This window comes from Tamandua tetradactyla, chromosome 2, assembly GCF_023851605.1.
Source record: "Tamandua tetradactyla isolate mTamTet1 chromosome 2, mTamTet1.pri, whole genome shotgun sequence".
NCBI classification, from domain to species: domain Eukaryota; kingdom Metazoa; phylum Chordata; class Mammalia; order Pilosa; family Myrmecophagidae; genus Tamandua; species Tamandua tetradactyla.
This window is the reverse complement of record NC_135328.1, coordinates 108209829-108237470: the sequence shown is the minus strand read 5'-3', so window position 1 is coordinate 108237470 and position 27642 is coordinate 108209829. Positions and strand designations below refer to the sequence as shown.

The window sequence follows — 27642 nt, the reverse complement described above, 5'->3', positions numbered from 1 at the left end:
CAGCCACCCTTCAGTCCTAGGGATGTGCATACAAGTAGCATCTCTGCCTTCAGGAGGGTGGACTGGGGAAGGGCCCACAGAGCTCTTCTGAATGTGGGCTTGGGGCCATCTGAGCAGTGAAATTCCAGGGTTCCAAGTTCCTAGAGTATGACCTTGAAGCTTGGAAGAGGACATGAACTACAAGAGGATGTATCCCTTTGACTCTATGGCCTCCTCACCCCACTGGGTGAGGAGATGACTAAAGAGGGCCAGAACTAGGCCCTCTAAGATGTGGGACCCCTTTGCCCAACTCTAAGGGTGATGCTACATTGGGCTCTGGGATATGGGAATAATCGCATGATGTAGTCTTACTGGCCCTCTCGTTTTAAGCCAGCAAGCATTTAAATGTTTGTTCTGTGCAGATTGTTACTCTAGATGTTGTGGGAGGATACAAAATACAAAGATATTTTTAATCTAGTTGTGTGGGAGACAAAAGCTGAACTCAGAATAATTACAAAACAACTGATCAGCAAGGAAAAATTTTTAGTCCATAATGGTCAAGTAAGGAGATTTTTGGAGAAACCAAGTAAAATGATGGTCTTAGCTGGAGAAAGAGGGTGGGTTTCAGTGCCAAAGGATATTGGAGATCATGGGGTCCAGGGCTGGAAAACTCAAAGGCTTTCAGGGGCCCAGAAGTTTCCATAAATATGTGAATGGCCCAGGTGTAAGACAAGAACTGGGGTAGAATTTGGAGGAATTGTTGCAAAATAGAGAATGTGTACTCCATTGATGGGGATTAAATCATGTCCCCAATAAAAGGCATATTCAGATCCCAAACCCTGGCCCTATGGTGTGAACCTGTTTGTAAACAGGGCCTTTAAAGATGTCACTAGTTAAGGTGTGCCAAACTGATTTAAGGGGTTGGTCCTAGGTCTAAGATGGCTGAAGTCCTTATTATCCAAGCCACAGAAAAAGCAAGGAGCTGGGAGTCAGTGGAACCCAGAAGAGAAAGGACAAGATGCTGCCATGCGCTTTGCCATGTGACGGAAAAGTGAAGGAACCCCAAAGATAGGCAGCCAGAAGAAACTGACCCCGGGAGGAAGCAACCTTCTAGTCTCTGAAACCATGAGCCGATAAATTCCAGTTGTTAAGGCAGCCCATTTTATGGTGCTTGTTTTAGCAGCTAGAAAACTAAAGCACCCATCAAAAGACATTTAAGTAATAAAAAAAAAAAAACAGGAAGTTTACCAATTGGGATGGTTTGGAGACTTAATGGACCCCAGAAGATCATGTTTTTAAAGCTAATCCAATTCTGTGGGTGTAAACCTATTGGGGTGGGAATTTTGATTAGGTTATTTTGGGTGAGACATGTTCCAGGGGCGTCTGAATCCTCTTACTGGAGTCTCTTACAAGGGGATGAAATTCAGAGACAGAACACAGAGAAAGCCACAGAAGCCGAGGAAAAGAGCCACAGAGACAGAAGACACAGAAGCTGAGAGAGGAAGCCCCTGGAGACAGAAGCTGGAAGCAATGAGACCCAGAAAGGACAGGTAGAGAAGAGCAGATGCCACCATGTGCCCTGCCATCTGACAGGAGCACCCTGGATTGCCAACAGCCTTTCTGCAGAAGAAGGTATTATCTTGATGATGCCCCCGTTTGGACATCTTTATGGCCTCAGAACTGTAAGCTTGTAAACTAATAAATCTCCATTGTTAAAAGCCAACTCGTTTTAAACTGTGTTTCAGCACCTTTAGCAAATGAAAACACCAATGCCCTGACCAAACACAATGGAAATTGGGTTTCCTGAGTCCAAGCTCTGGGGTTATTAATGAAATTTAAATGATGCAGTCACATTGATCCAGAAGCTTAATAGCCTAATTGTGTATCTACACTTATTCCTAATAAAGCGGCTTTAGTTAAGAACATTTCTTCACATAGAAAATAGCTGTGAGGGGGGAAATTGTAAAAATAAATTAATAAAAATTTGACAAATCTTAGACCTTCCCAAATAACAGTCTGGATAGTGATTGACACAAGTGGGAATGATATTGGAGACTAACAAAAAGTTTGCTATATTTAGAAAATAAGCAAGAATCCCCTATTTTCATTTCTGTAAAAATTCTACCATTAACTGTTATATCATGTTTCCTTGAGAGTTGAGCCAGTGATCACCATTCCCAAACACACATCTCCGTTTTTACAAGAGGTCCCACTACACTGCTGTTTCTTTGTCTCCCAAATCCTTTCAATCTTCCAGAACATCACATTCCCTTTCTCCCCTCCCTCTCCATAGTTAACATCCTTATCACTGCCTATAATTAATAGGTTAAAAGTACTTGTAAAAGTGCTTTTAATTCTCACAAAAAAAAAGCTGTGGGGTAAATAGATGATAGGGGTGGTATCAATTGCTGACTTAATCAGCAAGGAGATTGAGGTTCAAAGAATTTAAGTAACTTGTCTTAGGTTACAGAATAACTAATATATTACAAAGCAGGAACTCTGGCGTGGATGGACCCCTTAACTCCAAGAAAAAATACCCAGCCTGGAAATGGAGTGCCTTAATCTTACTGTCTGGCCAAACTACCTTCTCTGTTGTTCCAAAGGAACAGGCCAGAAGAACACATCTTTATCCTTGGGGTAAAATAAGACCAACCCACAATCATTCTCTTCCACTTCCCTACACCTTGGAGGAATAACCCTTGTTCTTATTGCAGCAGAGGCGTCTCAATAATTGGTAAAACAAGAAAAGAGAGCGCTTATTCTGCCTTTTGTTTCTCCAACAGAATTTCTGTTTTGTTTAATTATAGCCTTTGAAAATGCAGCAAATTGGCTTTTGGTAAAAGATGGGTTCTTTTCCCCTTCTAAGGTCACTGGAGATATCATTAATGTGAATAGTAGGTATCTCATATACAGATGTATTTTAGTTGAGATTTTTGCTGTGCTTTCCCACTGTCTGTAACAAAGCAGCTAGTTGGGTTAAGTTGTTCAGTTGGTTTTGTGGCAAGGTCAAAAAGTACACCCTCCCAATACAAGAAACATATCAGAAACTCCCACAATTTTCTTACCGAAAGGCTGGATTTTTTTCCAAATGGAAGTTATATGAAAAAGAAACAGCTGGTTGGTCATGAATTTTCTTATCTTGGGCTGTATGTTCAAACAATGAATTATAGTTTTAATGTCAGAAGGAGACTGAAAAATGCCCCTCAGCCTAATAAGCCAGTGTTTTACTTAGGGTGACCATATGTCTTATGGTCCAGACCAGAATGCTTTTGAGGATGAAAAAAGGATGCTATTGATAATTACTTCAGGATTAAAATAGGCATAAATTAGGACTGTCCTGGGCAACCAAAAGATATGGTCATCCTGTTATGCTTACCCTAGAGAGATAAGCCCAGCCTCTTTTTGAAAATACCTCCCCACCCACATAGAGAGATCTGAATGAGTGGTCCTGGAGATTACTATCCTTGGGTATTTTTAAAATACATATATTTAAGGAAATTTTTTATTTCTAATAAGAGACACTATGAAAAATTCTTGCACCAAATATTTTGGTCTCAGTCGTTCTGGAGGTTGTGGTTCTTGGGAGACTGAGTCTCAAATGGAATTTCAGCCTGGAGCAAAGAAAACTTGAGAGATGACCTTCCTACTTGAGTGGAGACTGATGCCCTAGAATTATTCCCAGCTGAGGCAGCATCAGTATATGCTCAACGAATAATTATTGGAACAACTCTAAGCATGTTCTATCTGAATTGGATTGTGACCTTACTTGATTCACAGTTGTGTGCCAGAGAAGTTTCTTGCTTTCTGAGGATGAAGTTTTATTCAAGACCATTTGATGAGACATCAAAGACTTGAGTAGGCACACACTTGTTTGTTGAATTGGGGATTTGGAGGATAGTTCAAGAGGGAGAGCATAGTACACTTACATTGGGAAAGGTCCTCTGAATTAAATGGCAGTAAAGATGTGGTTATTAGGTGAAGAGTGCTATGTGAGGGGGAATTAGGTAACTCTTCAAATAGTCAGACATTTATTAAGCACCTAGTCAAAGGCAAGTGGTGTTCGAGGTGCTCAGGATCAAAGGTGAAGACTGTTCCTGATCAAAGGGACCTTTGTATATATGTGTGTGATATACATCTCTATACGAGAAGATATAGAGATGTACTGACAATTTGTCATGACAAATGCAACAAAAATAGAACTTAAGATACAGTGGTAACAGGGAGAAGAGAATTAGTCTTTCTTCTTGAGAATTCAGGGGGATTCATGGAAAAACTGATTCTGGACCTATCTGAAGGATGATTTGGATGAGTTCACCAGGAGTTAGCAGGGCTACTGGGATAGAGAAAGGAAGGCAGGACATGACATGGTCTGAATTTTAAGTGGTTGAAGTAACCTTGCTAATATCTTGCCATCACTTTATCCACGGGTTCATAAACTAGACATTTCAAGCATAAATTCACAATTTGACCCCAATAGTAGGCTGAATAACACTCTGTGCCTACTTGTATACATATTTTAGATCTGATTAAAACCAGTTTCATATCTTGCCAGAATGCTGATAATAATTTCTTAACTAACCGAGATAGGTGGCTAATAGTGCATTGTATTTTAAAGTCCTACAGTGCTGAAATTCTTTTGTTTTCATTCTTAATCTGTTGCTACATTTAATCGCACTAAAAGCTACTTTTTAAAATTAATATTTCACTTATATTCAGTTAACTTAATCTTTAGAAGAAGGGTCACATACCCTGTAGTCGCTGAGGTTTCAGCAAAGTTCTTCAGTGTCTCAGAATGCAATACCATCTCATTATTGAGGTTTAAGGATATTAAGTCGATTGCCTTTTTTTAGAGCTTCTGTCTTGAAATAATTTTTGTCTTTCCTCCACTCCTTCCTCCTCTCTCTCTCTTTTTTAACATGAGTAAAGTCACACTTTTGAACAGTTACAACTGTTGTTGGAGGATGGTTAACAGATGTTCTGGTAGGTTATATTATTTCTCAGATTCTCCCAAGGTTGAGAGGCCAGTTGTACCGGTGCCCTGCAGTTAAAATTACTTGGTGAACATTTCTGTAAGAACAGGGAAAATGTTAATTTGCAAAAGTAGCAGTGAACTGTGGTAGACTTTAAAACCATTTATGGAAATACTTAGGATTTGCTCTTTTAGGAAGTAAAACAATTATAAGTCGGAAAGTTATCTTGTGCCCCTTCTTCAGGGTAAAATGAGTTGCACTTCTAATGAAATTGCTGATATTTTAGCTACAAGTCACAGAGCTGTAAGCCGCAGTTCTCCCTATCCTTTGTATGGTTTATTCATTTTTAAGGAAAAGTCATCGATGTTCTGGGCATTTTCCAAAATAGAATTTTGTTACAACAAGGATTTGATTCTTAAAATTCTCTACATTTTGTTACTTTTCTGGAATTTTATGCAGATGAACTATTGATACAGAATGAACAGTTATGTAGCTATTTATATAATGTTTCACCAAGTCAGAGATCTCTGGATCCTGTGATCCCATAGAAAAGATGCATATTAATCAATGAGTTTCCTGATATAAATCAGCACAGACTAAGCCAAACATCTGTATTGGTTTTTTTACATTTGAAGAATATCACACTTAAACAAGTTACAGAAATTTTGTTCTATGGTTAAATAGCTCAAATTAAGTTAGAATCAAAATTAGCCTCATGGTCTCATTGAATTTGAAATGTACTTTGGGCAAACATGAGAAGTACATCATTTATTTTATTTTTTATTTTGGGGGGTGCATGGTCTGGAAATCAAACCCAGGTCTCCCGCATGGAAGGCGAGCATTCTACCACTGAACCACCCGTGCACCTTATTTTTGACATCTCAAATAAGAAAAAAATTATTCAAAAATACTTTGTGATTGAAAATTGTGACCATGATCTGTTGGCTTTGCCTGATAAAAGAAGTACTTTCAAATCAATTTTGGTTTTGAAAATACTTTTTGATCAAAATGAGACCCCCCTCCCCCAAATTAAAAATAATGATAATAAATGAGGTCCAAAGATGACAGAAAAGTAGCAGAAAATACTTGGAATCTCTCCTCTTCCTGATGAGTTAATAAAAGCAGTTTTGCAGGTTAATAAATCAAAAAACTAAGTATAATACAGCTTCTATTTAATTTTGTTAAATTTTTTTTTTTTAATCTCAAACTGTCTATGGAGCCTCATCACTTAATTTCTTTCAGCTTTCCCTTTTTGTTTCAAAAGCCTTGTATTAACTACTAACATGGGCAGGCACTGGGAACCGAACCCAGGTCTGTGGCATGGCAGGCGAGAACTCTTTCACGGAGCCACCATGGCCCACCCTACTTTTCTTTTTTATGGTACTAAACAACATCTCCTCTATTTGCAAGAACAGAAGCTGGGAAGATGACATGATTGAGACGCTGATGCCGAGCAGGCAGGACTGACTTGAATAAGTGAAACTTAATGGCACTTTAAAAATATTTTCTCCCTGGAAATGGAAAACCAGAGCTCCTGCAGGGATATCTTATTCATGCAGAAAGGAAATAGGAACTTGGTGAAAAAATTCATCAGCTAAACTGAGTGGGGCGTAAAGGTCTGAACATTCCAGTCCCAAGTCACATAACGTGGACCAGGTGATTCAGAACCTTCACAGTGCAAAAAGTGCAAATTCCTGGGCCCCTGCAGGGGTAAGTCAAATCAATAGAACTGAGTGTCCCAGGAATCTGCATTTTTAATGAGTACTCCCTCCCCTGTGAGAGGATTCTACTCTACTCCAGTGTAGAAATCGTTTGAAACTTTCCCCAATGTTAACCAGATTCTCTCATGTGTTGGTAGGGTCTTTACAGTAATATGCACCATAATTCCAGCACACGCAGGCACAGAAACTCGCACTGAGTGGAGAAGTGACTGTCCAAGGTCAGGTGTCAGTTAGAAGGGGTCGGGATCTGAAACCAACCAGAGAACCCCAAAGTCACGGTCCTCTCTCCTGGGTAGGTCTCCTTGCTGCCAAGGACTGTTCCTGCTTCAGATTTCCAAAAGGAGTTTTCTGAACTCATCCATCCACACGCCACCAAGAAGCCCTGAAATCGGACCTGAGCCTCGCGGTGGGGCTGGCTTGGGTTGTCTCGGGTGTCATCAGAAAGAGCGGGAGCAGGGTGCCTGTTTCTGTGTGAGCCTGTTTCCTCAGACGGGCTCCGGTAGTCAGCCCCCACCTTGTCAGGACCAGGCAACCCCACGTCCTTACAGCGTTCCCAAGCTGTAATTATCCCGGTTGTCTAGAACCGATAAATACCCACTCATGAATACTTATTAAGCTCCTATAATGTGCTCTGTTTTAGGCTGCAAAGATACCAGAAAAGGAGATAAATGAGGTCCCTGTTGTTGTAGAGACAACTGACTGGGCACACTGGTTACGTCTGTCCTACTCTTGGGTGTTGATGACGTAGACAGTTTAGAATATGTTCCCGTCTTGGTTCTGACCGCCACGCTACACTGTCTCCTATAAAACTGAGCTGAAGACAGTGGTGTCTCAGAGATGGTTCAGAAAACCTCAGACTCAGCGAGGTTTATAAGCTGCTCGCTTTGGTTCTCAGGGAGGCAGGAGTTCTGAATTTTAGGTGAATGATTGCGGAACAGCTGGCTTTTTGTTCAGATGTCCTTGATCTGTCAGCTGGAAAGGATTTATTTTGCTTTGGCCACCGTTCCCTCCTTGCTCCTGAAAGCAACTGCTTTTGTTTTTTCCATGAGTTTGTGTGTGTGTGTGTGTGTGCATGTATTTAATATTAGGTGGAAACTTTAATCTCATTGCTTTCTCAGTCTCAGAATTTTAAGGTTAAGACATTTTGTTAATCATTTTTCAGCGATAGGAGCTTTAACTCTTTCAGTTATTTTGTGTCTAAAGATGAGGTAGATGGGTAGAATTTCAGAAGCCTCCATGGGACAAGGGGTAAAAAGCTCCTTTAAGGATGGAAAGTAAAGGATAGCGTTTCATATAAAGAGGATACTAATTTGTGTATTATTGGCTTTTCAAAATGTGGTACCCAGACCACTGGTGACAGAAAAGATGCTTTTAGTTGGAATATCACTGAAGTTCTATTTGATTTATTATAATATGTTTATTTTAATCATGGCAAATGTTAATGGTTTCCACTTATAGCATTCAAGTTTCCTTTCATAACGATCTAATTTAAATAAAAAACAAAGACAAATATTAAATAATAATACAGCCGGCATTTGGTTATGACAGAAATCATGGGGTAGGTACACAAATGACTGAAGTTTGGGAAACACGGAATAAATTCCAGGAACAAGTGTCTTGTGGGAAAGTTCCCACTCATCAGGGTCAAAGATGTAGCCGAGTATCGCAAACATAGCAGACCCTTAATGATGAGGAATGTTTAAAAAAGACTTCTAGCCATTGTTGGATTCTTTTTGAATGAAAAATGAAGCAAAGAATAAATTTGAGGAGAGCCCTTTCCCTTATTTATATGTGGAATAGAATCTAGGAATGAAATTTGCAATTTTATTTCTTTCCTGCCTCTGTGTTTTTAGTGTTGAGTCCAGGAGTGAAAGACCTTCTGGCCTGTGCTTCCCCCCGTCCCATCTGAGTGCATGGTCTGTGTTCTAGTTTGCTAGCTGCTGGAATGCAACACACCAGAGACAGATTGGCTTTTAATAAAAGGGAATTTATTTTGTTAGTTCTTCAGAGGAAAGGCAGCTAACTTTCAAATGAGGTTCTTTTTTATGTGGGAAGGCACAGGGTGATCTCTGCTGGCCTTCTCTCCAGGCCTCTGGGTTCCAACAACTTTCCCAGGGGTGATTCCTTTCTGCACCTCCAAAGGCCTGGGCTGAGCTGCAAGTGCTGAGATGAGGAATGCCAAGCTGCTTGGCTGTGCTACATTGCGTTCTCTCATTTAAGCACCAGCCAATTAAGTCAAAACGTCACTCATTGCAGCAGATACGCCTCCTAGCCGACTGCAGATGTAATTAGCAACAGATGAGATTCACCTACCATTGGCTCATGTCCACAGCAACAGAACTAGGTGCCTTCACCTGGCCAAGTTGACAACCGAATCTAACTACCACATCCTGGTAGCCTGACACCAAAGTTCATATTTCAACCAAAAGGCTACAGCAGCTCCCAGGGCATGGCTCATGGTCTCCTTGCCATCTGTAGTTGTTGTTGTAGCTGTATGGGAGCCCCCATCAGCATGCCTTTTTTTGTGGGAGGTTGGGGGGGGGGATAGGTGAGAGAGTGTTCACAGAGAGACAAGAGAGCAGAGTGGGCCTGTGCCAGTGACCCAGCCACACATTCCAATATGTCATTAGGTGGGATGTAAAAGCAAGTCACCTAGCCTTCCTATCAGCAATAACGTTTGTTCCAAAAGTCATATCCTTGAAATGTTTCTTTTCCTCACCTCAAATAAATGAAATAGTTGTACTTAGTGTTCAAGTATTGAGTTTCTGCTGAGAACAGGTGAGGATGCTCAGACCCTCAGCTTGAGTTCCCCTGGTCCCTGGGGTCCTTGTCACTGCTGTTGCCGAAAGGGTGATGCTGTCATCTTCCACCACAACCAACCCCCCCACTGCCACCCGCTGCTGGAGTCATCACATTTAGAGCAAAGCTCTGAAGGCTTAGAAATAAAGTTCCAAAAGTTCAGATCTCAGTACCAGGGAAGATGTGCTTAAGCAGATAAGGGTGAAACTCGGGCCATTTATTTAGGGAAATACCACGTAAAACTAGCACGTGGTGTCTACATGGGAAGTACATGGACCAGCATAGACCTACCAGTGCCTACAAGCGGTGTGACCTTGAACAATTATTTAATCTCTCTCATTCCCAGTTTTACCTTTTTGGGAAAAGAGAAGATACTAATTGGGTTGTGGTGAGAGGAGTAGAGGGTAGGGGCAGGCTGCCTACACATACTTTCTCTTGTTTTCTCTCAACCTCAACCCCTTGGTGGTGTGTTTTTCAACCTCTCTTCTTGCCTTTACCTCCCTGTTTTGTTTCTTACTTCATTTTTTATTCTTCAAATAACCACAATATAGAATGGAAAAACTGTTTCAAAATGTTGGGATTTATTGAATGCCTTTATATCTTTTTTTAATTACTATTTAAAGTCACTTTTAATATTTTCTCTTGGAAATACTCAGTGCCCAAGAGCAAAATTCTGTGACTTAAAAGAAAAAAAAAAGTTGAGTGTTTAGGTCTGGTGGTGGGAGTGGATTTAACCCTTGTAGGGGAGTGGTCCCTGTGCCATTTGAAAGGATGTATATACCCTAGAAAAAACAAGTTTTGATTCTAATCCCATTTTGTAAAGGCTGCCGTTTCTTTTAATCCCTATTCAGTACTTATGTTTGAAACTGTAATTAGGTTATCTCCCTGGAGTTGTGACTCGATCTAGAGTGGTTCTTAAGCTGGAATATGTGGAGACGTGTCTCCACCCATTCCAGGTGGGTTTTGATTACTTTACTGGAATCCTATAAAAGAGAAAACATTTTGGAGAAAAGAGGAGATTCAGAGAGAGCAGAGAAGAACGACAGAGCACGAGAAAGCCACAACAGAGAACGCTGCAGAACCACGAAGCAGAGAGTCCACCAGCTGGCGACTTTTGGAGATGAAGAAGGAAAATGCCTCCCGGGGAGCTGGAGAGGAAACTAGCAGATGACACCGTGCTCACCATCTGGCCTTCCAGCTGAGAGAGAAACCCTGACCGTGTTCACCACGTGCCTTTCCACTTGAGAGAGAAAACCTGAACTTCATCCGCCTTCTTGAATCAAGGTATCTTTCCCTGGATGCCTTAGATTCCTTCCAAGAAGGAAGCATCTGAAAGAATGCCAGGGCAGCTGGAGCGCAGAGAGCCGAAGAACGTGTTGTGAGAAGAGGCAGGAGAAGGTGATAGGCTCTGAACCCATGACCTTGTCAACCATACTGAGCTTTGTCTTTCTTTTCCTGAGCAGAGTGGGAAACCCATTGAAGGGTGTGAGCTGAGGACGGGAAGATAGGCACAAAAGCGGGTTTGTGTTTGGAAAAAAAATCAAGCTGAAGGCACGTTACAAGGAAGACTCTTAAATTGTCGCTTACCAGATACCAACAGTTTTTAATTTAATTATCCACATGCTGAAGTTGAGCCAGTCCGTTGGTCCTCAGGCCCCTGCAACAGGTCCCACCCTGATACTTGCAGGACCCCAGCGAGAATCCAAATGGAGGCCCACAGCCCATATGTCTGAACACAGGTTACAATCAAGCTGACAAACTACTGTACATATGCTCTATCCTCGTACTCTGATACACGTCTCTATAAATATATCATTTGTACAAGTATGATTTTTATATGACTGAAAGTCGGCGAAGTAGAAAAGATGATTGCACTTAATTTTTGCAGTCTGTATGTTCAGTTGGTGAGCTAAAGAAATGTGGATACATTTTTAAAAAAGAATATTTATAATGGATAAATCACTTCATATCCCATAATTTTTGGCCTCTTTTCTAGTTTGCTAGCTGCCAAAACGCAACACACCAGAGACGGATTGGCTTTTAATAAAAGGGGATTTATTTTGTTAGTTCTTCAGAGGAAAGGCAGCTAACTTTCATCTGAGGTTCTTTCTTACGTGGGAAGACTCAGGATAATCTCTGCTGGCTTTCTCTCCAGGCCTCTGGGTTCCAACACCTTTCCCCGGGGTGATTCCTTTCTGTATCTCCAAAGGCCTGGCCTGAGCTGCAAGTGCTGAGATGAGGTATACTAAGCTGCTTGGGCTGTGCTATGTTGCGCTCTCTCATTTAAGCCCCAGCCAGTTAAGTCAAACGTCATTCGTTGCAACAGGCACGCCTCCTAGCCGACTGCAGATGTAATCAGCAACAGATGAGGTTCACGTACCATTGGCTCAAGTCCGCAGCAACAAAACTAAGTGCCTTCACCTGGCCAAATTGACAACTGAATCTAACTGCCACAGCCTCCCTTATAGAAAAACCATTAATTATGTTCTAATTAAGATTTCCACATATTTTGTGCTCTTTTGACAGAAATGCGGAGTTAGACAACTTTTCTTTTTTTAAAAAAAGAACACGGTAGCCTGTGACAAACTCTGGGATCTCTCCTATAATCACTTGTTTAAGAGTGCTTTGAAAACTATTGCTTTTTTCTTTCTTTGCTTTGTGTATATGTTATATTGCAGAATAAATAGTTTAAAAAATTTAATAAGGCCCTCCAGGGGCCGGGGGGTAGGGGGCGGCTTTAGGAGCGCAGGACGCGAGCCCTGCCTGGTCTGGCTTGGCCTGGCTGCTCTCTGTGCTGCAGCTGCCAGAGCCTGAGGAGGCCTCTAAGCAGCCTTGGCGCCGCCGCAGCATCGCTTCCGCCTAGTTGCACCGGCATCACAGTCGCAATGATGATGTCAAATGCTTTTGTTGCGATGGTGGCTTGAGGTGTTGGGGATCAGGAGATGATCCATGGGTGGAACATGCCAAGTGGCTTCCAAGGTGTGAGTTCTTGATACGCATGAAAGGTCAGGAATTTGTTGATGAGATTCAAGCTAGATATCCTCATCTTCTTGAACAGCCATTGTCAACTTCAGACACTCCTGGAAATGAAAATGCTGATCCACCAATTGTTCATTTTGGAGCTAGAGAAAGTTCTTCAGAAGATGCAGTCATGATGAATACTCCTGTGGTTAAAGCTGCCTTGGAGATGGGCTTCAGTAGAAGCCTGATAAAACAGACAGTTCAGAGTAAAATCCTAACAACTGGAGAGAATTATAAAACAGTTAACGATATTGTGTCAGCACTTCTTAATGCGGAAGATGAAAAAAGAGAAGAGGAAAAGGAGAGACAAACTGAAGAAATGCTTCAGATGACTTGTCATTAATTCGGAAGAATAGGATGGCTCTCTTTCAGCAGTTGACCTGTGTGCTTCCCATCTTGGATAATCTTTTAACGGCCAATGTAATTAATAAACAGGAACATGATATTATTAAACAAAAAACACAGATACCTTTACAAGCAAGAGAATTGATTGATACTGTTTTAGTTAAAGGAAATGCTGCAGCCAACATCTTCAAAAACTGCCTAAGAGAAAGTGACTCTACATTATATAAGAACTTATTTGTTGAAAAGAATATGAAGTATATTCCAACAGAAGATGTTTCAGGTCTGTCATTGGAAGAACAATTGAGGAGGTTGCAAGAAGAAAGAACTTGTAAAGTGTGTATGGACAAAGAAGTTTCTATTGTATTCATTCCTTGTGGTCATCTGGTAGTATGCCAGGAATGTGCCCCTTCTCTACGAAAATGCCCTATTTGCAGAGGTATAATCAAGGGTACAGTTCGTACATTTCTTTCTTAAAAGAGAAATAGACTATTTATTAATCTATATAGAAAAGTCCTTAAAATATTGAATCTTTAGAGCCATTAGAAGTAAAGAAGGAATTATTGGTTCTTTAATTAGTAACATTCATGTGTTCTACTCTTTGGTACTAGCAGTCTTGCTTCCAGAAATTTTGATATAGCATATATCATATTGAATCTCAATCTCTGCTTATTTGCAAGGGAAGATTTTGTTTGATGAGCTATCTTAGTATATATGTGTGAGCATATGAAGTCAAACAGTAGTCACAGTGCTGTGATGTATCATTTCAGGAGTTACTGTGTTTGGTATTCTTCCTGAAAGCTTTGAGTACTCCATAGGAGTGTAGTTTAAAAAAACTGGAAACCAGGAACTCGAGTTTTTCAGAGTTATGGTGCCAAATCCTCTTTGGTGCTTTTCATTTATGTTGTAAAATGGGATTTTTTCTTATTGTAAACAAGCATTTCACTAATTTGTGAGAAACATCTTAATAAAGTGCTTTAAAAAGACAAAAAAAAATTTAATAGTAATGCTGAGGGACTAAAATGAGATATTTGTAACCACAATGGCAGTGTTTGTGACTCTGAAGCATAGGAAATATTCACCTCCTTAAAGCACTAAGTTTATTTATGGAATTAGGAAAATTTACAAGGAGATCTTTAAGAAAGATGGAACTAGTTTGGGCAAAGGGGGGGATAATTTATTTTAAAGGGAATGACTCCATTGTCATATTTCACAGGTCATATTGTCACATACCTCTTAAGAGGCAGCATTTGGGCACAAGTAGGAGAGGACAGAACTAAATCTATGCAGTGTAAATGGCAAACAGTTTCTGGAGTTGGATTTGTGTTTTAGTTTCCTAGCTGCTAAAACAAATACCACACAATGTTTTGGGCTAAACAAACAATAGGAATTCATTGGCTCATGATTTTGAGGCCAGAAGTCCAAAATAGAGGTGCCAGCCAGGAGATGCCTGCACCTTTAAGATTGTGGCATTCTAGGGCTGGCCGTCAGTGATGTTCGATCTTTTCTCATATGGTGATGCCATGGCAGTGTCTTCTCCTTTCTCTTCTGCATTCCACTGACTTCCTGTGTGATAGTTAGATTCAGTTGTCAACTTGGCCAGGTGAACGTGCCTAGTTCTGTTGCTGTGGACATGAGCCAATGGTACGTGAACCTCATCTGTTGCTGATTACATTTGCAGTCGGCTAGGAGGCGTGCCTGCTGCAATGAATGATGTTTGACTTAATTGGCTGGTGCTTAAATGAGAGACTCAACGTAACACAGCCTAAGCAGCTCAGCATACCTAATCTCAGCACTCAGCTCAGCCCAGGCCTTTGGAGATACAGAAAGGAATCACCCCGGGGAAAACTGCTGGAAATCAGAGGCCTGGAGAGAAGGCCAGCAGAGACCATCCTGTGCCTTCCCACGTAAGAAAGAACCTCAGATGGAAGTTAGCTGCCTTTCCTCTGAAGAACTGACAAAATAAATCCCCTTTTATTAAAAGCCAATCCATCTCTGGTATGTTGCATTCCGGCAGCTAGCAAACTAGAACATCCAGTTTCTGTTGGTTCTCTGTGTCTTCATTTTCAGTCAGACTTTTACTTTTCTTATAAAGGACTCCAGTAACCCAGCCTAATGCGAGACTCGGTTCAGTTGGACCACACTCTAACACCTTGAAGAGCTCTCACTTACAACGGGTGCACACCTACTGCAATGGAGATTCAGACCAGGAACATGAACATGTCCAAACTAGAGTACGCAATTCCGTTTGCCACAGGTTGTTTTTCAGTCTTTCTTTTTATCCCATCTTGATTTGGTACTCAGATATGGGTAAAATAAAACAGCATGTGTCTCTTGAACTTTTCCAAGGTGAGAGGACAGATTTAACTTCAAAGTGAAATGAATGGTTGTTAAAATAAGAAAGTAAAATATTGCCAAAATCTTATTCTTTATACTTCCTTTCATTATTATTCAGATTTTTGGAGGAACAAGAATTTGTAGTATTAAGTATGGACTAATATTTTATGAAAGCACTTTGGTCTGTGGTAAGGAAGGGGCAAATAGGTTTCACAGTCTTTGAAATTTAGTGGGTTCAAGTAATGGGAAATAAGTTCAATTGTCACTAGGTCCTTTATAGATCTATCATGAAAATAGCTCTTTGCAGTATTTTGATTCTATTACTTATTGTTTTATAACTCTATGTCTTTAAAATATTATTTATCTAAAATATTCCACAGCCACATACATCTGGAAAATATGGCACTGTGAGAATCAGATGAATGAATAATCTGTGAAACATTTTCTGAAACTCGAAAGGGAATTTACAACTTCATGTGTCAGCACTGATTTGTTCTAGCAATAAAGCTTATTTTTCAGTTTTCAAAAAGAAAGACTTTAAGATATAGTTGGCATACTGTACAATTCACCCATTTAAAGTATACAACTTTTCTTTAGACATCTTTTTTGTTAATTTTTCATTAATATTAAATTGAAGAAGCATTGTTCTGCTGAAAGCATAACAACCTGAACTGTTAGTAAAAGTTCTTAAAGCAATACTTTGGAAATAAACCATGAATATAACATATTGTGATCCAAGGCTGGTAATGGGTTCTGATGTGATAAATCTTTATCTGAGAGAGTTTTAGAAGATGTTTTAATCCCATCGTATAAATCCTTGTCATTTATATTGCAATTTCTAACATCCTCTAAAGCAACATCTAGATTTAGCGTTGATGAAAACTGTCAGTATCATATTTCACTCATGTTATGTCTAGACCTACAGAGAGACAAATGTAAGAACAATATGAATGGTTTCAGATTGTAAAATGAGATTCCTCAGCTGCCATGTGCAAGTGTTGTGAGTTTTGAGTTCCTCCCGAACTACAAATTGAAATGTGAAAAGAAGCAAAAAAAAAAAAAAGTAGCACAACTGGGAAACATTGCTTCACTGTGCAAGGATCAGTTGTGTTCATCTGTCTGAAAGAGAGGAATTCACAAATTAGTCTTCTTTTATCAAAGCATTTCTGCTGCTTCAATCCTCCCTATATTCTGATACTAGGCAGTAGCCAAACCTTCGAATACGAAGGGCTTCTAAGCACAGTTGCCTATTGCTTCAAAGATTGAGGGCAAGGGATGTGGGGAAGTATTTCCCTATAGCCCAGACAGTGTCAATCACCAGAGCTGATGTTTAAGCTCACCCTAAGGGGTAGAGAGGCTCATGTGGCTGTTAATACTACATCGTTGTGTACGTGTGTGACATTCCAGGCCTTGTAAAGTGCAGGGATCCAGGTAAGGACCCCTTTAGCCTGGGTCTGCAGATGATACAATTATGCAGCCTGAAACTGCCGAAGCATTTGACAGGTGCTTTTCAAGTCTATGCTATTAAAGTATTCACTGTGCTTTGGAGTCAACACGGGCAGGAGACCCTTCCTTTCTCTCCTTTTGTTTTGAAGCCTGCTGATTGAGTTTTTTCACTTGTTCACTGTACAGGTACCGGTGAAAGTGGGAAAAGCACCTTTATCAAGCAAATGAGAATCATCCATGGGTGTGGTTACAGTGATGAAGACAGAAAGGGGTTCACGAAGCTGGTTTACCAAAACATATTCACTGCCATGCAAGCCATGATCAGAGCCATGGACAACCTAAGGATACAATACATGTGTGAACAGAATAAGGTAAAGTGCTTTGTGGGTGTTTGCCTGTGTGTGAATGCATGCCTCTTCGCTTCGGTTAGCACGCTACTTTAAAGAGAATGAGTTCCTGAGCATGTTGGTAAGATGCCAAAAGGAGCTCTTGAGGCACCTTACCAACTTTACTCCAGAGGCATGTAAAAAGAGTGTTTTCCAGCCTTGCTCTGATGACTTTAGTTGGTCCTCGTGTTCCTATTTCTGCAGGACTTCCACCACGGTGGTCAGCTTGACATTATCAAGTGTGCAGGGATTCAGAAGTTTGGGTAGTCATTCCTGTTGCTGATTTCAGGTGTAGAGAAAAGGAAGATCTTGAGTTAATTTCTCAATTGAAGCAATGGCAGTTTGAGGTTACAATGACCAGCTTTTCAGGAATTCCTGATCTTAGAAACTATTTTCATAAATGCCCTACACACTAGTCAGAGCAATCAGTTGGTTTTGTTTGCTTATTTTGGGAGCCAGCCCTTCTCAGGGACTAAAGGATAATTTATGAGAGCAGGGCTCATGTCCCAACGAGCAGCGTACTCATAAAATGATGGTGTTACACTAGAATTTGCTTACCTATCACCACCAACCACCAATTATTTAAAATACAAATCTATTTAAGACCATTGGAAAATAATGAGATAGAAGGAGGCATAAAATTTGATGTGGTATGTTGGAATGGAAATCCACGGGAGAATAATACTGTCTGACGTTCTTAAGGATCTAGATTAGAAAGAGAGTATACTTAAAATAATTGATCCCGTTAGAACATGATATGATGATAGAGAAGTTTTATGGACGATGGGTCCCTCAGGGCTCTATTAAAAAATGATTTAGTTAGAAAAATGCCAGAATTGCATGGACTTTAGTGTGGACCCCAAAGACAACCTCATCATAAACTTGTGGCAACTGTATGAATGTATCTTTTATGCATATAAAGTATAAGGAGTTTCAAAGCAGTTAAACGATTTTGATTTTTTTTATTATTCAGATGCTAGATTACATAGTATAGAATTGTAGACTTACACTTGCATTTCTGTGTAGAACCTCATGTCTTTACTGCTGTTTCCTCGCAATCTTGAGGAAGTGAAGGAACATGTCTTATCTGCAGTCTCAACCTCCAGTACTGTTATGCTGAAAAAAAATAAAAGGGGATGCGTGGGGGAAGTGTTATGCTGAAAAGTGTCTGGGGTGAGGTCCTCATAGTCTGGCTGATGTCATATCAAACCATTGGAAGATTCTAGAAATGATGGTGATGATTCCTTTGTGTGTTGGTTTTGACTACATGCATTGCATCCTTTCTGAAAGCATACAACTAATGTTTTAGTTGCCTTATACAATGTATTTTTGGAATTAGGTCTTCTACAGAGACTGAAAGTTATTTCATGAGATGAGGTATGGAAGGAATGCCCTTGTCACGATTTTAGTTCCGCTCTCCTCTTCTGTTGTAAAACATAATTTGTTTATCAGTTATGGCAGATTGACTAGGAGAGGCTTGGAATTCATAGGTGAAAAATTTATTTGTAAATAGATCTATTAGGAAGAAAAGGCTCAAGCGTAAGTCAGCTCTGCTTGACTTTGCAGCATGTGTTTGTAAAACCCAGTCAGTTTAGCAATCAAGGCTTCTTCTTCTTTTTTTTAACCTCAAGATCTTCTAGAGGTACTCTGAATTTATATTTTAAGCAAAAAGGGTTTATGGGGTTTGACATCCTACCACTTTCCCCTTTTCTTTGGATCTTCATTCTTCTACAAAAGGCCATGTCTACTTGCCTTTGTCATTTCCTGTACCTGTCTCCTGTCTCAGTGCATTCTTTCTTTCTACGTCAAACACTTGGAATCATGCTCAATAAATTCCTCTCACCCCCCCAAACATATGCCTGGAATGAACCACATTCTGAAATGCTTATGGAGAGGCAGAAGATTGAGTGGAAAGAACTCTGGACTGTTTCCCAAACATTTGGGCTGTGCTCATAGCTCCCCTGTGGGTTTAGGGCAGAAGTTGGGGAACTATTCTGTAACGGGCCAAAGAGGAAACATTTTAGACTTTGTGGGCCACACAGTCTCCATTGCAACTGCTCAGCTCTGCCAGTGTAGCGCATAAGCAGCCATAGATGTCATGCGAGCCAGAGAGCATCATTTGGTTTGTAAACTTTATTTACAAAATGTTAAAGCTATTTACACGGGCTGCACAAAACCAGCCTGCGAGGGCATTTGGCCCAAGGGCCATAGTTTGCCAGCTGTTGGGCCTGGGGAATGCTGGGTCACCTCTCAGGTCTTCCATATCCCCTTCCACTAAATTCAGATGACATAGCCTCTGTCTCCTTCATAAGCCAATGTGTGCAAAAGGAAGTGCTTTATAAATGAAAAGGCACTGGAGAAATGTAAGGTTATCACTGGGACAAGTTCAAAACCAAAAATGGACTCATTATTGCCTCTACTTGTTTAGCTCGCATTCATCCATTCCTTTTCTGTTGTTTTCCAGATAATTTTCTCTGTGTCCTAGTTCTGGTTCCAAACACAAAACGTGACAAGGTGCTGTCTTTAGGAGTGTGTTCTGAGTACGCTCAAAAACGATTAGTGTTCCAGTAGTAATTAGCATAAGAAGCAACATATATGTTAACTTCTTTACAAAGTATGGCATAACTTAAACAAATCGAATAGTTAAGAAAGGGAGGAGAGAAAAACCTTAATAGCTTTTATTTTCGTAATGGTATAATCCTTCTCTCATTTCTTATTGCTGAGAATTTATTTCCATTATCTGTTTCTTTCAGAGCTGGAAACACTTTAAAAGTATGTAGAAGGGAATTAAAAATGACTTGAGAGAGATTTATTTTAAATTTTAGTGAGAGTATTGTTCAGTGAGGTGATTGGAAATCTTTGCCTATTAGCTAAAAGGCAGCTTATTAAAGGAAATTTATCAGAAATTTACTCCAGCATCTGGGTTTTCACCAACATGTTTTTTCAATTAAGATATAGCCCTGAGATTATTTCTCATACTTTGCCGGCTGTTTTTTTAAAGAAATGATTCATACATACTTGCTCACTCTGTGATAAGCCTTAATTTTTATGAATGTCTTACAGGCGTGCGTTATGAGTGCACATTAGAATTTATGACTTTTCAGATAAATATTCCAAAGACATGTGCTCAGTAGCAAAGCTCCTAAGTCTGAGCTAGCTTATAACTCATGTTTACTGGTGACGAGCCCACTGAAGCCAGCAGAGCTTTATATTTTTTTACCATTTGCAACGTCTGGAACTAGGGACATTCTAATTCTAGTCTTGTCCTACAATGAGGGAAATCTTTTTGATCCCCTTACTGGATCTGCAGAATCTGCTTGGAAGATTTCAATACAGAATTTCCCAAAGGCAAAGAACAGCGCTGCCTGGCTTCTCCAAAGCCAGTGATTTCTAGAAAAGAGAAGGTGATTAACTAGCTCTCTCAGCAGCTGACCCCAGCTTCTTCCCTGTCCTCCTACTTTCAGGAATTCTTAACTACACTGAGGTCACTTCATACGACATGCAACTTAGCCAAATTGAATTATAAGGGCTCATCTTTAAAGCCAAACAACAAAATGGAAAAGGAGAGATAAACAGGAAGAGGATTATTTTGCTGCTCTTCCACTCCAAGGACCTAATTTAGACTACAATTCTTCTAGCAGTCTGAGGTTTGAATTTCCCTTCTGAATAGAAATTGTTGCTGAATTCAGTCTCAATTGAGTCTGTGAACATGGCCATCCAGCCGACCACAACTGAATCTTTTTTCCTGAATCTCCTGAATCAAACTGGCTCTCAGGGCTTCTGCTCCTTCTGTTTGAGGATTTGCAGGTCCTGTATTTGAGTAAATGGATGCCTTTGTCATCAGTTCCTCCAGGATCTTGGGCTTCAGACCCTTGAAGTTGCTCCTTTGCTGACTGCAGAGTTTATCGGTCAATAGAAAGTCGAAAACAAAGACACATCCCTGGCTGTACATTGGAATCCCCTGGGGAGCGTCCCCCACCCCCACCCCCACCCAGCAAGCTTTTATGGGCTTGTCCAGTGGTACCAGACCCAGAGATTGCAAATTAAGAGGCCTGGAATGCAGCTGGAGCATTTGGGGGTGACTTTTTTTTTTTTTAACTTCCTGGGGTGATTTCGATTGTGCAGCCAAGGTTGCGAATCACTGATAGATGTGTCTGCCCTTTATTTGGAGGTGTTCATTTTGGATACTGCTTTCCTACTGACCTTTCCAAAAGGATTCCAAGCAATCATTTCCATACCAGCAGGAGTTTTCAGGTAATCTTTCTGCTGGATGACCTAATTAATTTCCACCCAAAGGTAAATTGAGTGGCCAGCATTGAGGATGTTTGTTTTGTTCAGCCATGCAGGGCTCGTGTGGTTAGATTAGATGAGGGTGGCCTTGACAGCAGCTCCAGGTGGCAGCTTTGAATCAAGGGCAGCTTCTGCCTTTGGTTCCTTTTGTTTTTATTTATGATTACTATTTTTTGGCATGGGCAGGTTCCTAGAATCGAACCTGGGTCTACGGCATGGCGGGCGAGGATTCTGCCACTGAGCTACCACTGCACTGCCCTTTTGGTTCCTTTTGAATCTCGCCTGTCTAGTGTGGCAGCAGGCTGAGGGGCTTCCAGTAACGGAACAGGGCAGAGAAAGGTGCTGCATCTCATCCTCTCGAGGACACATCAGTGGCACCCTCTCTTCCTCCTTTCCTACTGTTGCTACATGGAAAAATTATCATTTTTAATCAGTGAAGAAAAAAATCAGGATGCAGGTTATGTTGATAATGTGCCCAAGCGTAGGTCTGTTTATAATAAAAAATCTTAAATTTTGTTTTGTGAGTAGAGACATTACATGAGGAAGCTAAGTAGCTACATATTTGGACTCATCATTGACACATTTTTTTTTAAGATGGCAGTTCATCAGGTGTAAGACTTCAGCATCAATTCTCTAACTTTAAATAAGAAAGTCTAATATTGATGGGACAGGATCACAAAGGGAGTGCTTTTTAAAAAATAAAACTTTTATTGTGAAATAATTTCAAGCTTATACGACAGTTGAAAAAATAATGTAAAACCCATATTGAGAATTCCAACATACTCCCCCACCCAGATACCCAGATCAACCAACTTTTAACACTTTGCTACATTTGCCGTATCATTTTCTCTCTCTCACTATCTTTTCATCTATTTTCTAAACATTTGAAAAAAGGTTGTATACCTCATGCTCCTTGAACATTTAATACTTCCATGTACTTTTCCTAAGAATGAGGAAATTCACTTATGTACCCACCTTCAGTAAAGTTATCAAGCTCAGGAAATTTAACACTGATATAAAGCTTTCAGTCTATATTGTTTTCATATGTTCCGATAACGTACTTTTGGGCTTTTTTTCCCCTCCATTATTTGATCTGATCTAGGACCATGTTCTGCATTTAGTTTTTGTCTCTTTAGTCTCTGTCTACAAGTTTTTACTTGTAGAAACATATGCATAATGTGAACTTTCCATCTCAGGCACCTCCAAACATACTGTTCAGTGAGATCAGTCCTACCCACCATCCATGACCAGAACTTTCCCATCACCCCAAACAAAAACCCTACACCCAATATGCATTAACTCCCCTTTCTCCCTCCTCCTAAAGTCTACAGATGCTTTCTTTCTCTATGAATTTGTGTATTTTGGCTATTTCATATAAGTGGAATCATACAGTATATGTCCTTTTATGTCTGGCTAATTTCACTCAGTACCATGTTTTCAAGGTTTGTCCATGTTGTTGCATGTATCAGAACTTTATGCCTTTTTAGGACTGAATAACATTTTATTGTATGTATATACCATGTTTTTTTAATCCATCATTTGCTGATGGGTTGCTTTTGGGCTACTGCGTATAATGCTGCTATGAACATTGGCGTACAAGTATCTGTGCAAGTCCCTGCCTTTTATTATTTGGGGCATGTACCTAGAAGTGGGATTGCGGAACCATATGGTAGTTCTATGCTTAACTTTTGAGGAACCACCAGACTGTTTGCCACAGCAGCTGCACCATTTTATATTCCCACCATCAATGGACTAAAGCTCCTATTTCTCCACATCCTCACCAGCACTTATTTTTCCATTTTTCTATTAATAGCCATTCTAGTGCATGTGAAATGTATCTCATAGTGGTTTTGATTTGCATTTCCCTAGTGCCTCATGAGACTGAACATCTTTTCATGTGCTTATTGGCCATTTTTATATCTTCTTAGGGGAAATGTCCATTCAAGTCCTTGACCATTTTTGTAATTGGGTGGTTTCTCTTTTTGTTATTGAGTTGTAGGAGTTCTTTATATATTCGGTATATTAAACCTTTATCAGTTATATGGCTTCCAAATATTTTATCCCATTCTCTAGGTTATCTTTTCACTTTTTTTGTAATGCCCTTTGTACAAAAGTGTTTAATTTGGATGACATCCAATATATCTATATTTTTCTTTTGTTGCTTGTGCTTTGAGTATAAAGTCAAGAAACCATTGCCTACCACAAGGTCCTGAAGATATTTCCCTATGTCTTCTTCTAAAGAGTTTTGTAGTTTTAGCTCTTATATTTAAGTCATTCCTCTATTTTTATTTAATTTTTCTACATGGTGTGAGGTAAATGTCTACTTTCATTCTTTTGCATCTAGATTTTAGTTTGCTAAAGCTGTTGGAATTGCAATATACCAGAAATGGAATGGCTTTTAAAAAGGGAATTTATTCAGTTGCAAGTTTACAGTTCTAAGGCCATGAAAATGTCCAAATTAAGGCACCCAGAAAAAAAATACCTTAACTCCAAAGAAAGCGCTAATGAAGTTTGGGCTTTCTCTCTAGCTGGGAGGGCACTTGGTGTCTGCTAGCTTTCTCACCTCATTTTACAAGGCTTCTCCAGGGGCATTTTCCTTCTGTTCCAGAGGTCTCTGGGTGTGTGGGCTCTGTTGGTTCTGGTGGCTCTACAGCTTTTTCCAAAATGGGTCCCTCTTAAAAAGGTTCCAGTAAGCAACCCCACCTTGAATGGGTGGAGATACATCTCCTTGGAAACCATCTAATCAAACGTTACCACCCCTAATTGGATGGGTCACATCTCCAGGGAAACAATGAGAAAGATCCCATTCAGCAATATTGAATGAGGATTAAAGGGCATGACTTTTCTGGGGTACATAATAGCTTCAAACCGTCACAATGTGAATATTCAGTTTTCCCAGCACATTGTTGAAGAGACTGTTCTTTCCCACTGAATAAACTTGGCACTCTCCTCAAAAAGTCACTTGGCTGTAGATGCGCAAGTTTATTTCTGCACTCTTAATTCTATTGCATTAGTCTATATGTCTGTCCTTGTGCCAGTACCACACTGTTGCCATTACAGTAGCTTCATAATAACTTTTCTGATTGAGAAGTATGAGTCCTCCACTGTTCTTTTTTTTCCCCAAGATGTTTTTGGCTATTCATGGTTCCTTGCCCTTCCATATGAGTTTGATGATTAGCTTTTCCATACCATGAAGAAATCTGTGGGAATTTTGACTGGGTTGCATTAAATCTGTAAGTCACTGTGGGTAGACTTAACATCTTAACTATATTAATTATTCCAATCCATGGATGAGTATGGAATATCCTTCCATTTACTTGTTTTCTTTAATTTCTTTTCATAATAATTTGTAGTTTTCTGCATGAAAATCCTTTACATTGAGAATGTTTTTTTTTAAAAAAAAAAACGCAAAAAGAGCCTTAATGTCTCATATCTATTTGTAGATAATTCTTCCAGTTAAACTTTTGATTTTCAGAAATCAGTAGAGTTGGTCAAAGACTCACATGAAGAAGTTCGTACAGAAAAGTGAAAAAGGTCAATTCATGTCACTTTTGATAGAAGAGTTTCTCAGGACTTGAAGAATTTTAAGGCACTCTTATTTTCTAATTTTTAAAACATCTGTTTGAATATATTTTGTCCCACTTCCTCATCCAATCTGAAAAGTCAGATTCTGTAGGAGACTTTCAGAAGAGTGAGGTTCAGGCTTTGGCTTTAGCACAGAGTTCTTGGCTCTGTAGCAGATGTTAAATTCAGGACCCTTCTTCCCATGTTATTGAAAATTGTGTGGTACATTTTTCCCCTTGCTAAGAACTTAGAGTTCTAGTTGGTGTTTCAACAACAACGCAACACAGTACTCCACCAGAAGCTTAGGCTTAAGTTGTTCTATTTATCTCTTATTTCTCTGATTAATCAGTGCTTATTTTAGTGTGAAAATTGCAATAATCAGAGCTTAGAATGTAGAAATTTGAAAAATGAGAAGAAATGGAATAGAAAGGATTTGTTTTCTCCTTAGTTGCCATCACAACTAAACCTGACCACCACCACCCTTTTATCCTGAATCGGGAGATGAGGAAAGTTTGGGGTCACTGATATAATGAGATGATTTGACCATTGAGCTGTTCATTTCTTCCCCCACTTAATAGCCAGATATGAGCCCAACACATCCAAAGAAAAGTAGTGAAAAATTTGATGGAAAGGGAAAATTCCACAAAATTACAAAAATCCAGGAACTAGTGTGACCATCCATCTATTTGAACGTCTATCTATCCATCCGTCAATATATATGAAATATTTGTCCCGAGTCTTTTAAATTGCAAATAATTCTACTAACTCTATGGTTAACCTAACATTAAAAAGATGCATTGTGAAACACCTTCCTAACTGAAATGTTTTTAATAAAGGCTAGAATCCTATTTGGTGATGCTAATAATATTCTTATTACATCCAAAATCCTTTTTTAATTTACTTTCTCCTCATAGTAGAGCTGTACTCTCATTTTATTATGGGAGAGACGTAATAGAGATGTGTCAATACTGCTTTCATCTCAAAATTGCCTTTTCTAAACACCCAGTTACTATACCAATTAATGGACGCCATAAGCATGCACGAGAGGTGAATTCCCATATGGGTTTGCTTTGGAGCCATGGCAAGGAATCTGTGTTCATCTGATAATATTGAATTTAGAGGCAGATTTTCTTATTAACTGGTTTGAGCTCTGCAATATTACCTTGAGTCAAATATTCTAGAAACCATCCTCTCTGTATTGGGAACTTTGGGGGAGGGGGCGAGCTACTGGGATACAATTACTGTAGTACCCCCAAACATGTTCTTAATCTTAATCTACCCCCCATGAATGTGAACCCATTGTAAATAAGACCTTTTGTAGATGTTATTTTTCATTTAAGTTGTGGCCACCTGAAATAGGATGGGTCTTAGTACTGTTACTAGAGTCCTTTTAGAGAAGACCATAGAGCAAAAGCTGGAAGTCAGCAGAACCCAGAATAGAAAGGACAAGATGCTGCCATGTGCATTGCCATGTGACAGAAAAGCCAAGGAACCCCAAAGATTGCCAGCCAGCCAGAAGATCGTGACCCGAGGAGGAAGCAAACCTTCTAGCCTCTAAAACCATGAGCCAATAAATCCCTGTTAAGTCAGCCCATTGTACGGTATTTGTTTTAGCAGCTAAAAAGATAGTAACTAATCCAGCAGAAACACATTGTTAAAGGTTTTTACCAGTAAACCTACCTTTAGAGTAAAAGCCACATTGACCGGTAGCCAGGAGAGTTTAAAATGATGTGCCAATGGAAAAAGTAAAATGTTTTGAGGGAGCTTTGAGACTTTTTTATCTCACATACTTTATCTTAATTTCTGACACTAAATTCTGTCAAACTTAATTATGAATGATCAAAAGTAATGTACATAGCTTTCACATTGTTACTATTGTAATATTTTCCCTGATCAAATTTTAAAATATTTTGGCACTTATATTGGTTAAACTTGTGCATTTTCAGGTTAGCAGGGTGTTTGTCATTGTGTGTGTGTGGTTGTACAACTTATTGAGGGTTGGAGGATGACTATTTTTCTAAATTTTCTTTAAAAAAAAAGACTCAAGTCTTCTGAACATTTTAATATTTATGTAAGGTGGAGTTAGCTGCAAAGAGGTTGGAAAACTCTGCTTATACTTTAGATTCCTTTGAGTTCATTCCGTTCCTTTAAAACTGAGGGCATGGGCAGGCCACGGTCCCTCAGCAGGCAGAATCCTCGCTACCATGCCAGAGACCCGGGTTTGATTCCCAGTGCCTGCCCGTGGGAGAGAAAAAAAACGAAACTGAGGGCAGTAGGAGTGGTTGAGTGATAGGAAATGAAGGATACCATCATGGTTGGCCAACATCCATCCAAGTCCACAACTCCTGCCCATTTTGTTGTATCTCTGCTTTGTTTAATATGGAATATCTTCTCTGTTGAGTTGTGTGGAGGCTTCATTTAGGTGTTTTTGTTTTTATCATCGTTGTCATCATGTATTGGATTAGTTTGTTTCTGGAGCCCTCCACAATGTTTGTAATTATCCCAAACAAGGAAGGTCTTTCTTTCCAAGGTCAAGTTAGCCTTTGGTTTACTAGAATGGGACAACAGTTAATGCGAAATTAAATTCCTGTCCTGGCGTCTACATCTTCAGCAGTTGGAGCATATCACTATAGCGCTAATGTGTTTATTTCCTTCCTTAATTGAGGTCTATTTTGGTTCCTGATGATATTACAAAAAACTTAATCCTGTAGCTAACCTACCTTCAGAAGCAAGAAGTCATATTCTGCTGTATCCTGAAAGCGTAACTTTTAATATATCGATATAGGT

General features: G+C 39.7%; 1 protein-coding gene, 1 long non-coding RNA gene and 1 pseudogene across 7 annotated transcripts in view; 2 read left to right on the top strand and 1 right to left on the bottom strand.

Annotated features, from left to right (window-relative positions):
• Positions 1-27642, top strand: part of GNA14 (G protein subunit alpha 14) — a 229935-nt gene that overhangs the window by 92779 nt on the left and 109514 nt on the right. For 5 of the 6 annotated variants that reach the window (XM_077148470.1, XM_077148476.1, XM_077148472.1 and 2 more), the window contains one exon: positions 16802-16986. In XM_077148470.1, coding sequence (XP_077004585.1) covers positions 16802-16986 — 185 coding nt within the window. Of the gene's footprint in view, positions 1-16405; positions 16601-16801; positions 16987-27642 lie in introns of those variants that run through there. The other variant, XM_077148471.1, reaches the window with a different exon arrangement.
• LOC143661396 (uncharacterized) lies at positions 3057-7391 on the bottom strand. Its single transcript, XR_013164551.1, has 3 exons — positions 7324-7391; positions 4728-5046; positions 3057-3123 (listed from the first exon to the last, which is right to left on the bottom strand). It is a non-coding gene; the product is annotated as an uncharacterized LOC143661396 (long non-coding RNA).
• Positions 7907-13867, top strand: LOC143675111 (baculoviral IAP repeat-containing protein 2 pseudogene; annotated as a pseudogene).